Raw genomic sequence first — 18,371 nt, 5'->3', positions numbered from 1 at the left:
CTTGAGCAAATTTCTTAATGTTGTGGAGCCTCAGTTTCCAAATCAACAAAAAGGGAATAATATTTTCTGTCCTAAAACAAAGTTTACATCGATTAATTTGGGGAATAGCTAAACAAATTGTAGTATTCTCTTTGTGTAATAGAATATTACTATCCTGTAGATAACAATGGAGAATATGATAAATGAAGAGAAGCATGTGAAAACTTAAGTAAAATGATGCAAAATCAACTAAGTAGAATGAGAAAAACAATATACACTATGATTGCAGAAAAATAAATGAAAAGGGGGCAGCTGGGTAGCTCAATGGATTGAGAGCCAGGCCTAGAGATGGGAGGTCCTAGGTTCAAATCCAGCCTCAGACACTTCCCAGCTGTGTGACCCTGGGCAAGTCACTTGACCCCCATTGCCTAACCTTACCACTCTTCCACCTATAAGTCAATACACAGAAGTTAAGGGTTTAAAAAAAAAAAATAACAAATAAATAAATAAATAAATAAATAACAAACAATAAAACAGTCAAAACTGAAAATTGTAAATGTATAATGACCTTGACTATAATGGTCTGGTCCCCAAAAATGGGTTTCAGTTCTCTGTCACAGAAATGTGGGACTATGGAACACTGCATATAGTGCCAGACTTTTTCATGTATTCCTTAGTTTTACCATACTTATTTTTTATTCTTTGTTCTAAAGGATGTCTGAGGAAAGAAAGGATAACAATACTTGCCTTAACTTCATCACAGAGATTTCCTAAGAATCAAATAAAATTTGAAAGTGCTTATTGTAACCTTAAACATCTATGAAAATGTAAAGTTTTTTTTTTCCCTTTAATGTTATTTTGTTGTTCCACTTACTAGTATCTAACTTCTTTAACTTCTTACCTCTATTAGCCTTAGGCTGACTTGGATTGGATGTGATGGGAGCTCAGCTGTTTCAGCATAAACTGAGATGCAAAGAGGCAGAGAGCACTTGAGTCAGGGATTAAGTGAGAAGGGAAACCTTAGACATCTGAGGAAGGCCTGGTGTCTCCTACCTGATTTTGTAGTGCAGTATAGCATCATCAGTTCTCCTTTCTCTCTCTGTCCTTACCTCTCTCTCTCTCTCTCTCTCTCTCTCTCTCTCTCTCTCTTTCTCTCTCTCTCTTTACCTCCCTCTTTCTTCTTTTCCCCCTCCCTCTCTTCCCTCCTTCTCTCTTCCCTCCCTCCCTCTCTCTCTTCCATCCCTTCCTCTCTCTTCTCCCCCTCTTTTCCTCCTCTCTCCCTCTTTCTCTTTCTTACCTCCCTCCTTCCTTCTCTCTCCTTTTCCTTCCCCTCTCCCTCCCTTTTTCTCTTCCCTCCTTCCCCCACCCCTGCTCTCTTCCATCACCCCCCTTCTCTTTTCTCCCCTTCTCCCCCTCCCCCCCATTAACCCTATTATCTGGGGAATGGGATAGGAAGAGATAGGGAAGGGATAGGGATACAAATGGGATGAAGTAAAATAGGAAGAGATGAAAATGGGGCTTGGGATGAAAACTGAATTGCACTCGGATGGGATTAGAGTGGATAAAGATAGGAATATAATCTGTTTGTAAAGGGAGTAGGATGGGATGGGAAAGGCACAAAGTTGGGAGACAGACCGTCCTGTGTGAGGAACAGCAAGGAGATCAGTGTCCAGCAACAGAAGCAGAAGGAAAGAAAATCAAGATGGGTCCATCCTAGAACAGGGAGAAGTACGCTTTCTGCTCGGCCATTCACAGTGGATAGAACACTGAATTTGGGAGTCAGGAAGATGGGTTCAAATCCATCTTCATAACCTTGCTGTGTGACCTTAAGTAGGTCACTTAATATGTCTGCCTCAGTTTCCTCATCTATAAAAATGGGAAAATGGAAAAAAAAACTACTTCCCAGAATTATTTTGAGAATCAACTGAGATAGCATTTATAAAGGATATTTTTTGCAAAACTTAAAGTGCTCTGTAAATGCTAATTGCTATTTATTCATTTTCTTTTCTTTTTATTATCATGCAAAACACACTTCCATATTGGTCACGGTTGTAAGAGCAAAGTCATACATAACTGAAACCCCCAAATAAAATCATAAGTACACTGATATGAAAGAGGATTCCAGCAGTTCTTTCTCTGGAGGTGGATAGCATTCCCCACCATAAACCTCTCTGGATTGTCCCAGATCACGGCATTGCTGAGAGGAGCCAAGTTTTCACAGATGACCATAAATGATATTATTATCATCTATCTGCCTAAGTAGCTCCACAACTCGGGTTTAAGGGGTGAAAGGCAATACAGCTGGGCATTCAGCACTAGTGCCCAGTTTGCACAGCTGGTGCTGCTTGGGTTGGAATGCAGAGCCCTCTGTGGTGGAGATCTGGCCTCGAACTACCTAGTCTAATGGCTACCCATAGTGGGCCTTGTGCCAGCCAATGAGCTCCACATCCCCAGTGCCAAGTCTAGAACATACCATCCTTGGCAAACCCCTAACAGACAGGCCTGGCAAAGAAGGATGGCTCTGTCTGCTGAAGACAAGTGCAACGTGAAAGAATTCTGGGAAAAACTGGGTGAGAACACACACGTCTATGGCACTGAAGCCCTGGTGAGGTGAGGGAACCCACCCAGCACGTGAATCAGCCACTTCCTGGAGTCTGGAAACCAGAGTGGCCCCCTATCTCAGCCAGTCCCGAAGCCCACTTCCCCTCTCCCCCACCCCTCCAGCCTTGGGACCTCCTTCCTCACCCAGGACCCCGCTGTTACCCTGGCATTTGCCTCCGACTCCTGGGACTCCCTGACGACTCCCTCCTCCTCCCCACCCCCAGCCGGCCCTCCGTTCTTTGCGCCAGTCCTGGCTCTGGACCTACAGAACCTCTCCCTCGCCTTCTTTTTCGGTTCGCAGGACCTTCCTCTCTTTCCCTGCGACCAAGACCTATTTCCCCCACTTCGACCACTCCAGCGGCTCCCCCCAGGTCCAAGCTCATGGCAAGAAGTTGGCTGCCGCGCTAACTTTGGCAGTCAGCCGCCTGGATGACCTGCCCGAGGCCCTCTCGTCCCTGAGCGATCTCCACGCCCACAGACTCAAGGTGGATCCCACCAACTTCAAAGTTAGTGGAGACACGGGATGGGGAGAAGTGAGGCGGGCAAGCGGGATGTAGGGGAGAAGTCTGGTCGGCGCAGAGCAGCCAGCTAGGGTCAACCGTCTGCGAATGAGTCCCCCGCGTAGTGGGAGAGGCTGTGAGAGATTGAGTGCAGTGAAAGGGGTCCGGGTCGAATCCAGGGCTAATGGAATCCACGAAGTGGCCTCCCACAAAGATTGGGCTCGGCCTGACCCTGGATCTGTCTCTTTGCTCCCCAGTTCCTGTCTCACTGTTTGCTCGTGACCCTGGCTAGGCACCATCCGGGCAACTTGAACCCCGAGGTGCACGCATCTCTGGACAAGTTCCTGAGCTACGTGTCCTCGGTGTTGACGTCCAAGTACCGTTAGCTGGTAGAAGAGCCCCTTCCAGGAGCGCGACCCTCAAGCCCTGGATGGCGCCAGCTCCTTCCCCCATCTCTGAGAGCCGGGAATCTGAATAAAGTCGGAGTCTGTGACGATGCGCTGCCGCTTAGAGGGTGTGGAGGGGTTAGGCGGGGGAAATGGAAGCGTGTGGGGAAAACTGCAGCCGCTTCCCAGCTGCTGCCCAGAAAGATGAGCTGGCTGGGGGCTGCCCCAGATCTCGGGGGAGCTGAGAAGCTGTTCTGCTCCTTTCCCAATCTCATAAGTAAAGTCCATAACCCTCTGCCATCGACTTTCCTGACTGTTTGCTGATTTTTCTGTAGTTTTCATTTTTGTTCATTTATTTTGCTTTCCCATCATTGTTATTTCTGGATAGAATTCCAGAACCTCGCCCCTACCCACAGAAAATGGGGGGGGGGGGGAAGAAACCAAAAAGGTACCAAAATTATGGAGCATATCAGCGGAATGAGTGTGTATGCAATTTTCCACACCTTTGGTCCCCCCCCCCCCACCGCCACCCAGAGGTATATTTTCTCATCACTTTTCCAGGATGCAGCATTCAGTTTAATTTTGCCTAATTTTTGGTTTTTCCATTTACATTATTTTAACCATTGTGAACATACATTGTCTTCCTGCAGCCCCAGAACCAAGAGTCACCCTCAAGCTACTGCTCTTCTTGGGTATTAGGAAAATGTGCTTTTGAGTTCCAGCTAATGGAATCTAATCCTTGCCCCAATCTGGGAAGACAGCCCATTGTACATACTTCCAGCTCCCTCTCCTCTTCCTCCAAAAGCTGTATACCCATCCTCCAACTCTGGAAAAAGTGCTTTGGGATCTCTGGGTGGGCAGGAGGTTTTAGGACTACAACTGAAGCCCCAGACCATGTCCAAAGGGAAGCCAGAAAAGGGAGGAGGATTTCAGAATGGGACCTAGGCAGAGTAATCAACCTACCGCATCTGGCTGGGTTTAGAGGTGTTAGGCAGTGTTCATGAGCCCAGCCCCAAAGAATTGTTATCTACACAACCAGCTGGAGGCTCTGGGTCTGGTTCCAGATTAGGAGACACCTCTGACTCCCTCCCACTGCCTCAGCCCTGACCCACTAGCTCCTTCCCTCTCCTATCACACTATCATAGGCCCTTTATCCAACTTCTAAACCCCTTTTGGGCCCAGGGTCCAACATCTGGCCAATATTCTTCCCAGGCCTCATACCCTTGAACTCCCATAGACCCTAAAGTCCTGTCCTCATTCCCCTCTTAAAAGGATCCTGATTCCTATTGGATGCCCAAGGTCCTAAGGACTACTCCTGAACTTCTGCCTTGACATCCCATCTAGAAATAGCCAAGACCTGGGTTCAAAGTCTACCTTGGACACAGCCCCTGTGTGACCATTAAGCCTCTATGGCCCTCAGTTTCCTCATCTGTAAAGTGTGAGTGTTGGACTAGATGGTTTCTAAGGTCCCGTGCAACTCTGAATCTGAGATTCTCAGGTCTATTCCTTCTGCATCCCATAGCATCCATGTCTGCCCCTGACAGTTAGGACCAATATCAGCCCTTACTCCTTTTAGAGAATCAGCAAGGGAAGATGGAAAGAAATATGGGTCCTCATCTTCTGACAACGTTTATGTGCTAAGGATCCCAGAACAGATAGGAAACCTTCGTCCTCTCTCTCTGTCAGCCTGGCCCAGGGACTGCCTCTCACACAGTCCAGGATAGAATTGAAAGAGTGCCTGCCCCCAAATCGGGGATTTGAGGAATGACGAGTTTGGGAAAAGAACTTGATCAAACACACCTGCAAATACACCCAAATACTTATAGAAACACTTTTTTTTTAGTGAGAGCAAAGGACTAGAAACAAAGTAGATGCCCATCGTTTGGGGAGCGATTTAAACAAATTGTGGCACACGAATATAATGAAATATTAACAGGCTGTGAGAAATGATGATTACAGAGAAACAAAGAAGGATCTGTATGAACTGAGGCAAGATGAAGTAAGCAGAGCCAGGAAGACAATGCACAGGCTAACTACAACAATGAAAATGGAAAGAACCCTAAGGAAGATCAAAATCGAGTGTGTTAAATTATAAAGAATAAACATTGTTTGGAAGAAAAGAAATGAGTAGACACTTCCACCCCACCCCACCCCTTTGCACATGTGGAAGATTCACAAGTGTAACGTGAATATATTTCTAGACTTCTGATGTGTTGGTGTTATGCTGATTTTTCCCCCTTTTTTGCCTTTAAAAAGTACTATTTGTTATATGGGACGGCTTTCTGAGAGAAGGAAGGAGAAAGATATTTGGGGAAATTACAGTGTTATTAAAAAACATAGGTATTAATGAAAAGTTATGCCTCTGGAGTGATATACAAGCCCCCCCCTCCTGTTTTTTTTTTTTAACATTTTGAAGACCTTTACCTTCTAACTTAGAATACTGACTAAGAATATTAATAATAATTATCAGTTCCAAGTACAAGCCTCCCTTCTAATAATGCTAGCCCAAGCCAAAAGTCAGTACTTTTCAATCGAACATAACGAACTTCTCTACTAGCAGCAATGCAAGAATCCAGAGCAAGGCTGAGAGACTTATGAGAAAGAAAACTAGCCACATTCAGAGGAAGAATTGTGGGAGGAGAAACGAAGAAGAAAAACAACTGCTTGAACACATGGGCTTTTGAGGATATTATTGGGGATGTAGATGCTAAACAATAACTCTAGTCCAACTATCAATAATATCGAATTAGGTCTTAATCAATAATACACATAAAACCCAGTAGAATTGTGCATCGGCTAAGCAGGGTTAGAGGGGTTTGGGGAAGAGGGAAAGAACATGAAACATGTAACTACGGGAAAATATTCAAAATAAGAATTAAAAATAAAATTTTTTAAAAAGTCAGTACTTTTGCCAGGTAGGTATTGTAATATAATGTCAAATACTGCTACCGAATAAAAGTCCTAATGATATATACATATATATATATTTTTTTTTTTAAATTTTACTAAGAGAATAGAGAAAATCTGGAAAGACATCCTTGATTGGCCTCCACCTTGGTGGCTGGGGAACTGACCTGGTAATGCTTATGCTCTAAATAATATAGAATCCTATGGATGGAATTTATTTATTTATTTTGAAAACTCTTACCTTCCATCTTAGAATCAATACTGTATATTGGTTCCAAGGCAGAAGAGCAGTAAGGGCTAGGCAATGGGGGGGTTAAGACTTGCCCAGGGCCACACAGCTAGGAAGTATACGGTGTCAAATTTGAACTTCCCATCTCTGAGCCTGGTTCTCAGTCCACTGAGCCACCTACCTGCCCCAAAGGGACCTATTTTAGACATTGTCTAGGACAACTTTTGCCCTCCTCTCCCTTTTACATGGACAAAAACAGGCTTGGAAAAAGAAAGTAAATTACCCAAGGTCATTCAACTAGTTACCAGCAGTTATTTTGTCACAATCAATAGAATTAAAAGGATATCCTTACAGTTTAAAAAAATGCTTAGGTCTTCTGCTTGGAAGTCCAGAGCTCTTATCTGTTTAGCTCTTATCTTATTTGTGTAACCAAAAGTAACTCACTACATTATTCTGACCTTGTCTCTTCATCTGTAAGACAGGGATAATCTGGATGCTACTTCTCTCACCCAGGCATCATGAGGAAAGCATATTGTATAATCTAAAGCATTATAGAAATGTGAGCAGTTCTTTCTCGTTCGTTGGTGTTCCCTTCATTTCCTATTCTCTGATAGTTCCTCCATTCAGGTTGTCCTTTCATTCATTTACTCATTCATTCATTCTTATTTCAGTACTTCAGCGGTTGATCATTTGGGTTGGGTAAAGTCAGTATGCATTCATTCATTCACCAGTACTTAACAGACATACACAATGCTCTATTCTGGGGTGGCAAAATCTTCTAAAATGCCTTATTTCTTCCCCCAGAGGCAGAACTGGGAATCTTTTAGCTGGGGCAAAAAGAGTTGGGCCTCACACCCAAAAACACCCAGGATAGTGGCAGTGGCTGGGGGGAAAGGGTCATTAGGGTACACGAATATAATGAAATATTAACAGGCTGTGAGAAATGATGTGTGTAATGATTACAGAGAAACAAAGAAGGATCTGTATGAACTGAGGCAGGATGAAGTAAGCAGAGCCAGGAAGACAATGCACAGGCTAACTACAACAATGAAAATGGAAAGAACCCTAAGGAAAATCAAAATCGAGTGTGTTAAATTATAAAGAATAAACATTGTTTGGAAGACCTCAATTCACAGGAGCTACTAGTGAAGCCTGGGAGAGTGGTATGCTTACGTAGACTAGGAGCTGCCTGCTCTGGATCCTTGAGGCTGGAATGGTCCTTGGCAGGCATGTATTTCTGTGGATTTCATTCTTAAAAGCAGTGATGGGCAAAACCAGTGGGCCAGATGCAGCCCCCGAAATGTTCTATCTGGCCTAGCGACATTATTCCTAATTTGATGAATACAATGAGTAGGATACAATACAATGAAACTTCAAAAGAGTTGCCTTAGAAACAGACTGACATGAGCATTTCCTTTCCTTTGGCCCCCTCTTTAAAAAGTTTGCCCATCACTACCTAAAAGGGATCTTGAGAACCCTGGAGCCACAGTGTAGGTTTTTCCCCAGAATTGCTTCTTTTGACCAGGATTATTACCTGATAAGTCAAGGTTCCTCACTCTCGCCCTAATAAAAAGCAAGTCCAAGGATTAGACACTTGCTGGGGTGAAGGGGCTTTCCACTGACTGAGTATTGCTTCTCTCACCAAAGCTACCTTTCTCATGAACCTCCTCAGGGGCCAGGGCAGCAAAGGATCACATATAATGGGGAAATATACCCCAAACTCGCAACTTAGAAAGGGAGCCCCTTCCCTAGCTGCGTGGGTGAGAAAACTCTTGCTGTCCTACACTAGGTAGGACTTGGCTCCCACCTTTGCCTAGGACCCTAAACATAACCCTTACTCCTTTTTGAGAGGCAGGAAGGAGAGATGGGAAGAAATATGGGTCAGAAATTAGGATAGTCAGGTTTCAATCCAAAGAGTAAGTACTCATTGTAAGTAAGTACTATTAGTAATAAGTAGTAGGTGCTGGAGAAGATAGGAGTTAGTCCTGTGAGGAGTCAGCTAGGTATCACAGTGGATAAAGTCAGGTCTGGAGTCGCGAAGATCTGGGTTCAAATTTGACATCAGACATTTCCTAGCTATATGACCCTGGGCAAGTCATTTAACCCCAATTTCCTAGGCTTTGCTCTTCTGTCTTAGAGTTGTTAATAATAATTTTAAAAAGGGAAGGAGGAGCTACTTGTACAAAAATATTCATAGCAGCTCTTTTTGAAGTGGCAGAAAATTAGAAATTAAAGGGATGTCCATCAGTTGGGGAATGGCTGAACAAATTGTGGCATTTGATGGTGATGGAATACTATTGAGATAGGAATGAAAAGCAAGATGATTTCAGAAAAAGCTGGACTATTTTGCAGGAACTAATACAGAGTGAAATAAGCAAAAACTGAGAGAACTTTGTACATGATAACAGCAATATTGGACACTGATTATCTGTAAAAACTTGGCTACTCCCAGCAATGCAGTGATCTGGGACAATCCTGAAAGATTTATGATGGGGAACACTATCCACCTCCAGAGAAAGAACTGTGGGAGTCACCTTTCACATCAGTATATTTATGGTTTTATTTTGAGGTTTCAGTTGAGTCTGACTTTGCTTTTACAACAATGACCAACATGTCGGGGGAAAGAATTGTTACTAAGACAGAAAATAAGATTTTAAGACAAAAAACCAAAAGGGCTAAGCTCCCCATAAAGAGAGAGGGGAGAGATTTATGGAGAGTGTGGCATCCATTCAACAGTCAAAGGAAGGGGAAGGAAGACTGCCTGAATAAAGTAACAGAAGCTCCAAGGCCAGCTATGCCATTTACTCTGGATGTGATCTTGTGCTAGTGGGTCTCTTTCCTGTTCTGAGACTCAAATTTTTTCATCTACAAAATAAAATGGAAGAGATCAAATTTACCAGGTCTTCCTCCTGAGATGGTGTGAGGGAGACTATGACAGATAGTTGATAGTTGAAAGTGCTCTGGAAAAGGAAGACCCTGTGCATGCATGTACAAGAATTTAATTCCACAGAGCAGTAGCTTTATATATATATATGGATCTTTTCCTTGGATACTAAGGCTCAAAGAAGCCTTATAAATGATAAGGTGTCAGAAAGTACTATTAACAGAGCCAGGAATCCAGAACCCTGGGAGGTGCAAGGGGCAATAGGAGAGAGCAGATTGTGGTCAGTTTTGCTGGGCTGAACAGGCTCTCAGTTAATCAATAGGCATTTATTTTAATTTTTATTATTTTATTTTTTGATTTGACAATTTTTATTTGATTAATTAATTTAGACTATTTTCCCATGGTTCCATGATTCATGTTCTTTCCCTCCCCTCCTCCCACCCCGCTCCCATAGCTAACAAGCAATTCACTGGGTTTTACATGTGTCAATCAATAAGCATTTATTAAGGGCCTAGTATGTGCTAATCACTGGGGATACATAAAGAAGCAAAAAGCCATTCTCTGCTCTCAAGGATCTCACAATCTCGAAACAGGCAAATAAATATTTACAAACAAGTTATATTCAAGCTAAATCAGAAAGCACTAGAATTAAGAAGGATTGGGAAGGGCTTCCTGGAGAAGGTGGAATTTGAGTTGGGATTTAAAGGAAGTCAGGAGACAGAGATGAAGAAGAACATTCCAGGCATGTGGGACAGCCAAAGAGAGAGACAGCCAAGGGTTGTTCTTGGAATAGCCAGGAGGTCAGGGTCACTGGATTGAATACCAGTACCTGGTCTGGTATTCCAGCTTGTGCATTTATTCCCAGCCACTGTCCCCAGTCACTGCATTATGCTGAGCTGGGTCCTGTGTGAGACAGTTCAAAGGAAGGCCAGCCTCCAGCTGAGAGGACAGAAGGAAGGGGAAGCCTCCTGGGCCTTTAGAAGGGATTTGCCCAGAGTCTCCATACAGAACATTGAAAAAGAAGCGTCAATTTTTTCAGTAAAGGTGTGGGTTTGGGTACAGTCAGCATCTTATAGCCAGAGGAATCAGTAGATGGGACCAGGGACAGGGTTTGCACACACAGATCAGAATATGGGGCTGATCATTGGGTCAACATACTGGATTGGACCCAGGTCAGTACTTGGGGCTAGACATAGGTCATTAAAAGGGACAAGACTCTGAGGAGGCAAGAGAACCACTTCCTCACAAATGACCCTATCCAATAATATGGAAACAGATCTTGATCAATGACACATGTAAAACCCAGTGGAACTGTGTGTTGGCTACAGGAGGGGGGATGGGAGGAGGGGAGGGAAAGAACATGAACCATGGAAAAATAGTCTAAAATTAATCAATAATAAACAAATGAATGGATGAACAAATGAACGAACGAATGAATGAAATGATTTTATCCAGTGGGGATAATCAGGTCTGTACTGTGTGTCAGCCCACACCTTCTCTAGCCTTTGCTACCACAGATCCTTTAAAACCAATTTCATTCTGGAGACCAACTCCTAGCAGCCCTCTCAGGCCACTCTCCTTCCCCGCAGAAGAAGTCACTAGAAGCCTCTTGGCCAAGCTGGGACAGATTTTGTATCTGTTCTGTTCTGGACACACAAATCCTCCCTCCCCTGGCACTCAACTCCCTCTGTGTCCCCAAGGTAGGACAGAAGGGTCTGACACCTGCACAGGCAGCCCTGGGCTCACTGGGGGGACTCTAGGGAGCCAATGGGGATAGTAGTAGGACCTGTCAGGCTGGGGGCTGATGGGACAGGCATCCCAGTGGCTAGGAGCTGATGGCAGTGGTGGTAAGGGTTGCTGAATTCACTGAATGGGAGTTGCCTGGGTTGAAGATACTGTAGAGAATAAAGGGAGGCTTGATGGAATAAGAGAAATGAGTGGAAGGTTGAAGCTGAATGAGATGAGGGAGCCCTGGGGAGGATGAGGAGGCTGCAGGGTGAGGGAAATGGGGGAGATGAAAGGGGGGGGCAGCACTGCAGCTGATCTGAGTCTCAAAGTTGAGGGCAAATTTGTGGGTTGAACTTAGGGGTCCAGCTTTTCTCTGGTGCCATCCAGGGCTACATAGACCCACTGGAATTTATTTTTATTTTACTTTTAAACCCTTACCTACCATCTCAAAATCAATATTGTGCAGAGAGAGAGAGAGAGAGAGAGAGAGAGAGAGAGAAACAATCTGATTCCAGAAGAGATAAGAAGAGCAGATGGGGGTGAGGGGCATCTGGTATCAGATTTGGGCAGAGGGAGCCTCTCCTTACTCCCCCTCCCCCCACATTCAAGTTAGCTCTTCCCTGTTCCTCTCCCAACCCCCCATATCAAAACCCTTTGGCCACATCCCTTGAGCCCCCAGCATGGGGCTGGCCAATAGGAGAGGAGCAGGGAGGGGCGAGGGCTGAGGCCAGAGATATAAGGAGGGCCTTTGAGCCAGTGGACACAGCGCTCAGCCTTCACCTCTCCCTTCTGCATCCTAAGCTCCCAAGGGTCACCACCTCCTCGCAAGCAGCCATGGTGAACTGGACAACAGAAGAGAAACACGCCATTTCAACCATCTGGGCCAAAGTTGATGTAGACAAATTGGGGGCCCACACCCTTAGCAGGTGAGAGAGGAGAACAGGACGGGGGGGGGGGGGGTGCGGAATAGGGCTAAGCTGGGTTTAGCTTGGGGACGCAGGTTGTGAATGCTTTCTCTGGGGGCCAAAAGGATCCTGGAATCCTATCTGGTGGTCTCATATGGCATGGGAACAGCCTGATCTGATCCGTTCTTTTTCTTTCCTGGACTTCAGGCTGTTGGTTGTCTACCCCTGGACCCAGAGGTACTTCAGCAACTTTGGGAACCTGTCCAGCCCCATTGCCATTGACGGGAACCCCCGGGTCAGGGCACATGGCAAAAAGGTGCTGACTTCTTTTGGAGAGGCCGTGAAGAACCTGGACAATGTGAAGGCCATTTTTGATAAGTTGAGTCACCTACACTCAGAGAAGCTGCACGTTGACCCCCAGAATTTCAGGGTGAGTACTCTTCCTCTGCTTTCCTGGGATGCCAATCTATTTTTCCACGTAGGGACCCAGGCTTAAATATTTTAAAAATGCAAGGTACCTTGGTGGTGGTCCAACCTCCTCCTTGAACACCAAGACAGGGAGCTCATTCTTTCATAAGCAGATTCCCTCTTCCTCATGACTGACCTTATCCTCTTCCCTCCTCCATCCTCAACTTATCTCTGGACTAGCAATCTCTCTTTTCCTCAAGGATCTTGAAACAAAGACCCTCTTCTACTCCTTGGGAATGTTGCTTTAAACTCATTAGAGTGCTAGTCGGAAAGGGCCTTAGAAGCCATTTAGCTTATTCCCTCTCATTTTATAGATGGGGAAATTCATGCCCATTCACACAATGAACCACTTGCTTAGCCAGCCCCTGAGTTCTATCCAGGTGTGTCCCTATTTTCCCAGAGTTTCCTATACTAGTCCAGCTTCAGGCTTTCCCAGAGGCACATTGCATCCTGCTTCCTTCAGGCAGGGAACCCTTCTCCCACTCCTAGGGAAACAGCTCAGGCCTGAACCTCTGCCCTCTCTTCCTTCTAGCTCCTCGGAGACAACCTGATCATCGAATTGGCAGCTTCCTTGGGCAAGGACTTTACTCCTGAGGCCCAGGCTGCCTGGCAGAAGCTGGTGGGGGTGGTAGCCTCTGCCCTGAGCAAACAGTACCATTGAACACTCAACTCTAGGAGAGCTCCTCGAGTGGAGACACATTCTACCTCCGTTGATAGTGAATACAGTTAAATCAATAAAGTTGAACTATTTGAGAAATCTATGTCGTTTTGTCTCTTTTCTTTTGGGGAAGATATTGGAAGACGATGCTTTTGAAGGTCTAGGATAAAGAGCAAGGAGCACCATTGCTTCTTTGAGAGGGTGATTCAGTGGTTTCCTGCCCAAAACTCCCCTCTCCCCAATTCTGATCACAGAGGCCACATCAAAAATGAAGTTAGCTTTTTGGGAGGTGAAATCAAAAGGAGCTTCTGCTTGCCTCCTGGGTTTCTTTCCATGGTGATGTGTATTCCTACCTTCCTCCTTTCAAAATTTTTTCATTCTTCAAGGTTGAGCTTAAATCCCATCTCCTTCAGAAAAGTTACCCTGACTACATTAATTCAGTGAACTCCTAAAACACTTGGCATCAGTAGCCCTCATTTGGCTTTTAGCTAATGCTGCCTTGGCACTGTAGTTTTGTCTTCCCAACCAGACTGTGTTCTGGAGAGAGAAGTCTGGATTGCCTCCACTCCCCAGTACTGTTCACTGTTGGGAGATAAAACACATACTTGTTGAATAATTATTCTATTTCCAGCTTTGGGGACTCTTTCCCCAAAGGCTATATCTGTTCTGCAGAGCATCTTTTAAGTGCAGAACAGAGTATCAGAGCATCAGAGCTAAGAAAAAACAAAATATTGGCCAGCTAGTCTACATTGTGAGTTGAAATTTCCTCATCAGGAGCTTCCTATATCAATGAAATCACAAGTCAGGTCCATATTCCTCTCCTGAGCCCACTCCCAAGAAAACCTTCCATAGTGTTAGAATATGGCAGCATTAGGAGAGACCTTAGAACAAATATTAGAACATGAAATGTAATATTGGAACTAGAGGGGAGATAGGACAGCTAGGTAGCATAGTGGATTGAATGCTAGTTCAGAAGGACCCAAGTTCCAATCTGACCCGACACTTCCTATAACCCTGGGCAAGTCGCTTAACTCCAATTGCCTAGCCCTTGCCACTCTTGCTTTAGAATTGCTACACGGGGTAGCTGGGTGGCTCAGTGGATTGAGAGCCAGACCTAGAATTGGGAGGTCTTAAGTTCAAATCTGGCCTTGGGACATTTCCTAGCTGTGTGACCATGGACAAGTCACTTAAGTCTCCACTGCCTATCCTTACTGCTCTTCTGACTTGGAACCAATATGTAGTAGTGATTCTAAGATGGAAGGTAAAATTGATATGAAGACATAAAGTAAGGGTATATTAAAAAACAAACTAGATGGGAGCTTAGAAATCATCTAGTCCAGGCACCTCATTTTTAGAGGAGGAAATGCACACAAGGGAAAGATTACTTTAAAGGCAATTTCCAAGATTGGAACCAAGGAGGAGGTTTTAACTGAAGACAACTTCCTCTCTTCTTTGGGGGGAGCTGGAATGTAAATTGGGCTTTGGGAAAGGGTAATCCTAATTCAAGGTTAACACTTTCGTAGAGTGGTGGGCAGGGTAAGTGTTTCTTCTCTTTCATGATGTCCCAAATGGTCACTGAATAACTAAAGGAGAGTGTGTGGGCCAATGACAGCAGGAGGAAAGAACTGGGTGGGTGAGCGGGGGCAGGAAGGAATTTGAGGGCCAGGGAACACTTGCTGCTTGAAAGGTTCAGATTCTTCATTTGTGCCATATTCACTGCACTTGGGCATCTCCCTTTAGAGTCCAACATGGGATGCTGCACACAGAGTAGATGCTCCATGAGTGACATGAGAGTGCAGCTCGGATTCACCTATTCCCCTGTTAGATGAGGACCGAGGCAATATATTTTTAAGACCAAGTTAGAAAAATGTCTGACAGTATAAAATGAAATGCTGCCATGTGTACCGACTGCTAACTGTGAAATACACTGCTACGTGAGATTATCAACCTTCAACCTTCATCTGGCAAAGATATCAGGCTTGATGTCGGCAAGGAGTATCTTAGGCATATGGATGCTCCAGCTTAAGGGCCAGTGACAGGAGAGAACAAGTCCTCCTAATGTATAGGTTCTGTTATCACTAATGTCCACCAAGAAGAAACATGCTGGATATCCTTCACCTTGTTCTCTAATCCTAAAGCACAACAGTGCTCAGCACAGAGTACCATCTCTACGGGATGATTACTGTAAATACAAACTGAATCTAATTTGATCTAATTGAGGTACAATTCAGGCAATTTGATTCGTTAGTATTTCGTTGCAAATCTCAACTGAGTTTTAATGAGCTCGTAAGTTTTGTCCTCTGTTGCCCAATAATATGAATTTTATAGAATGTCTAGGTGGAAGGCCATGCTGGTGATAGATAGAATCCCTATCCTTAAGGAACTGTCCATTATCTTGTGGTCCTGGAGCAAGTCTGGGCCAGAGAATGAGTAGGTTATCCTTATGGGCCATGAGCACCAGTAGCTTCCCAGGATCCATCAGTGAGCCAACTTTTTGGGTGACCCAAAGCAAGCCTCTCAGGGACCTAAAGCCAAACTATTAATTACTTTACCAAGCCATTTACATGTTTTAATGTTTATTATAAAGTCTGGTCCCTGGCTCCACTTACTTCCTTTGACCTTCACAGCTCTAAGACACCAGTGATAAAAGTTACCCCCATTTTAGAGATGAGGAAACAGGCTTTACTAAAGAGATTAAATTAGATGACTTGGCCAGGGGTCACCCAGCTAGTTATCATATAGACTTGAGCCAAGTGCTTTATGTATTTTTTTTTTTTAACCTTTGTACTTCGGTGTATTGTCTCATAGGTGGAAGATTGGTAAGGGTGGGCAATGGGGGTCAAGTGACTTGCCCAGGGTCACACAGCTGTGAAGTGGCTGAGGCCGGGTTTGAACCTAGGACCTCCTGTCTCTAGGCCTGACTCTCACTCCACTGAGCTACCCAGCTGCCCTATGTATTCTGCCTCACTGCCATGCAAGGACAGGAAATGAGTCATTGGTACAAAGTTGCACAGTGTTCAGTGGGTACCTGTTACCAACAGATGCAGAACATAGTTGGGGTCATATAGAGGAGATAGGATGGTAAAGATGTTCCATTACCGTTATGGGAGAGAGTGAGGACTTTTGTGTTGCCCTCATTTTTGGTTTACCACTGTAACTAGTGATCATCCAGATGTCTCCAGTGAGACAGTGGGTGGTTATGGCAGTGTGTCCTTCTTTGACTGTGTGTGGTCCTGGCTGCTGTACCCGGAGGTAGTTACAGACAAAACCTGTGGCCACCTGTTGGAATCGTTGGAATGTGCTGGCCAACTTGATGGAAAAACCCTCAATCTCCCATCACAAGGAAAGACTGTCTAGTGGTGCACATTCTTTCTTATGAGTCTTGCATATCAAATCTAGAGAAATACGCTGGGATAGTGAAAGAAGGTACTTGTGAGGTAAAATCCTACATCAACTCTCTTGGATTACTTTTAATTTCTAAGAGCAACCCACCTCACTGGAAGGGTCACCAGCAATTCCCTGATCTTCACCCCAACTCTGCCCATTTTAGAACTAATGCTATCCTGGCCTGGGAAAAACAACCAAATAACCACAATACTCCCTTAGCCCAACAGACAAAACAGAGTTTAAGAAAGTTTTATTAGATGAGTAAGGGAAGTAACAAAAGTATGCTGAGTAGTTTAGGGAAAGTAATAATTTAAAAAAAAAGCATACAGTTATTAGTTCCAACGCCTCTGGTCTAATCCTATCTAAATAGCTGAAGTAGGCTTAAAAGTAGTCCCTGGCTCTACTGCTTTTAAAACCTGTTTTGACTCAAACATTTATTAAGCACCTACTTGGTGCAAGGTACTGCTTCTCTACATCTCCTCCTCCTCCCAATCTTAAGAGAGAAAATATTCTAAGCAAATGTCTCTTTGGAAAATGAGCTGTTAGAGCTAAGGATCATAATTCTCCCCTTCCACCACCGCCCAATGGGTGATCCATCCAACACATCATACTGAAGTCATTCTTTCGCTCTTGCTGTGTTGCATGGGCTTCAGATATTTAAGATGATTCTTGAAGTGTCAGTGTTTCTTCTGTAGACCCATGTTGTAACTCCCATCCCAAGCCTTATTATAGTTGTTGTTGAGCCTCTTAACTGGTGAGGCTATTCATCACTGACCTGAGCTCAAAATGATTCCATTTCTTTAGGATCATCTAGAGCTTATATTCTGTAACAGCTTTTGATAGATAACTTACTCACAAAATGAGGAAATGGAAAAAGGGCTTTAGGAACAAAACACAAATCAAATTAATTCCATTTGCAAATTTGGTCAAATCATATCCTTCTCTTTGGTCAAATTATACCCCTTCCTCACCTATCAAATGATCTCCAAAACTCCCTTCAAGTTTTGTAACATTTTATGATTCTAGGAATAAACTGCCTAAAATCACTAATTTTAGTTCAACAACCTTAATCACTAATTTGTTCCCTTAACAATTTTCATAACCAAGAAAAGGAGTCCATTTTCTCTCCCTTTCACCAAAATCTAACTCCCTCCTAACAAAAATTTCTGTAATAAAAGTCTTTATTTTAAATAATTTAATTCTTAAGTAACATGCTTGAAAATAAATGAGCCAAAAAAAAAATTTGAGACAAATGTGTAACCAGAATACCCAAGTTAAAATTCTAGTTCTGCTACTTACTTGTGTCAGTGACCTTGGACAAATGCAATGTTCCTTCTCTGGATAGTATTTCATCTCTAAAATGAAGGTCTTAGAATTTAAAGATCTCTTGGGTCTCTTCTCCATTAAATTCTTACAATATTTAAGGTAAAAAGAGTCCTAGGCTAGGAGTCTAGGCTTTAATATTCATTTTTCTGAAAATTCCTGAGGAATAAATCCTATAAAGAATGCATAGTTTGCTATTAGGAAAAGGTGCCACATCATCTTGGGAAGACTTAATGGAAGTCTCCTATCTTGTTTTATTACCAATTCCCCACTGAATCACTGAGCATTGGAAGTTGAAGTTTTGCTCTTCAAAGCATGCAGTAAATGTCCCTTATGTTATAGTTCCCTTGGAATACAGGACTTAACAAGATTAACTATATATTTGTAGAGATAAAAAGTAAAAAGCTAAACAAGAA

The 18,371-nt window shown here is 43.8% G+C and overlaps 2 protein-coding genes across 2 annotated transcripts; both read left to right on the top strand.

Moving 5' to 3' along the window:
• The first annotated feature begins 2,472 nt into the window (after nt 1-2,472).
• On the top strand, nt 2,473-3,471 carry LOC123230951 (hemoglobin subunit alpha-like). The gene is made up of 3 exons (XM_044657148.1): nt 2,473-2,589; nt 2,882-3,086; nt 3,338-3,471. The coding sequence occupies exons 1-3, from the start codon at nt 2,495-2,497 to the stop codon at nt 3,464-3,466; spliced, it is 429 nt and encodes a 142-aa protein (XP_044513083.1). The 5' UTR covers nt 2,473-2,494; the 3' UTR covers nt 3,467-3,471.
• Nucleotides 3,472-12,048: 8,577 nt separating this feature from the next.
• Nucleotides 12,049-13,248, top strand: LOC123230950 (hemoglobin subunit beta-like). The gene is made up of 3 exons (XM_044657147.1): nt 12,049-12,140; nt 12,327-12,549; nt 13,120-13,248. Exons 1-3 carry the CDS (start codon nt 12,049-12,051, stop codon nt 13,246-13,248), a joined length of 444 nt encoding a protein of 147 aa, XP_044513082.1.
• Nucleotides 13,249-18,371: the final 5,123 nt, after the last annotated feature.

This window comes from Gracilinanus agilis, chromosome 1, assembly GCF_016433145.1.
Source record: "Gracilinanus agilis isolate LMUSP501 chromosome 1, AgileGrace, whole genome shotgun sequence".
In the NCBI taxonomy this organism is placed as follows: Eukaryota; Metazoa; Chordata; class Mammalia; order Didelphimorphia; family Didelphidae; genus Gracilinanus; species Gracilinanus agilis.
This window is presented reverse-complemented; position numbering and strand designations above follow the sequence as displayed.

What these genes read in the sequence shown, in the direction of transcription:
- LOC123230950 (XM_044657147.1), top strand. Translation starts at nt 12,049, where the DNA reads ATGGTGAACTGGACAACAGAAGAGAAACACGCCATTTCAACCATCTGG. An exon ending in GGGGCCCACACCCTTAGCAG is followed by an intron (nt 12,141 to 12,326) that starts GTGAGAGAGGAG and finishes CCTGGACTTCAG; the next exon opens with GCTGTTGGTTGTCTACCCCT. An exon ending in TTGACCCCCAGAATTTCAGG is followed by an intron (nt 12,550 to 13,119) that starts GTGAGTACTCTT and finishes TCTTCCTTCTAG; the next exon opens with CTCCTCGGAGACAACCTGAT.
- LOC123230951 (XM_044657148.1), top strand. Translation starts at nt 2,495, where the DNA reads ATGGCTCTGTCTGCTGAAGACAAGTGCAACGTGAAAGAATTCTGGGAA. An exon ending in GGCACTGAAGCCCTGGTGAG is followed by an intron (nt 2,590 to 2,881) that starts GTGAGGGAACCC and finishes TTCGGTTCGCAG; the next exon opens with GACCTTCCTCTCTTTCCCTG. An exon ending in TGGATCCCACCAACTTCAAA is followed by an intron (nt 3,087 to 3,337) that starts GTTAGTGGAGAC and finishes TTTGCTCCCCAG; the next exon opens with TTCCTGTCTCACTGTTTGCT.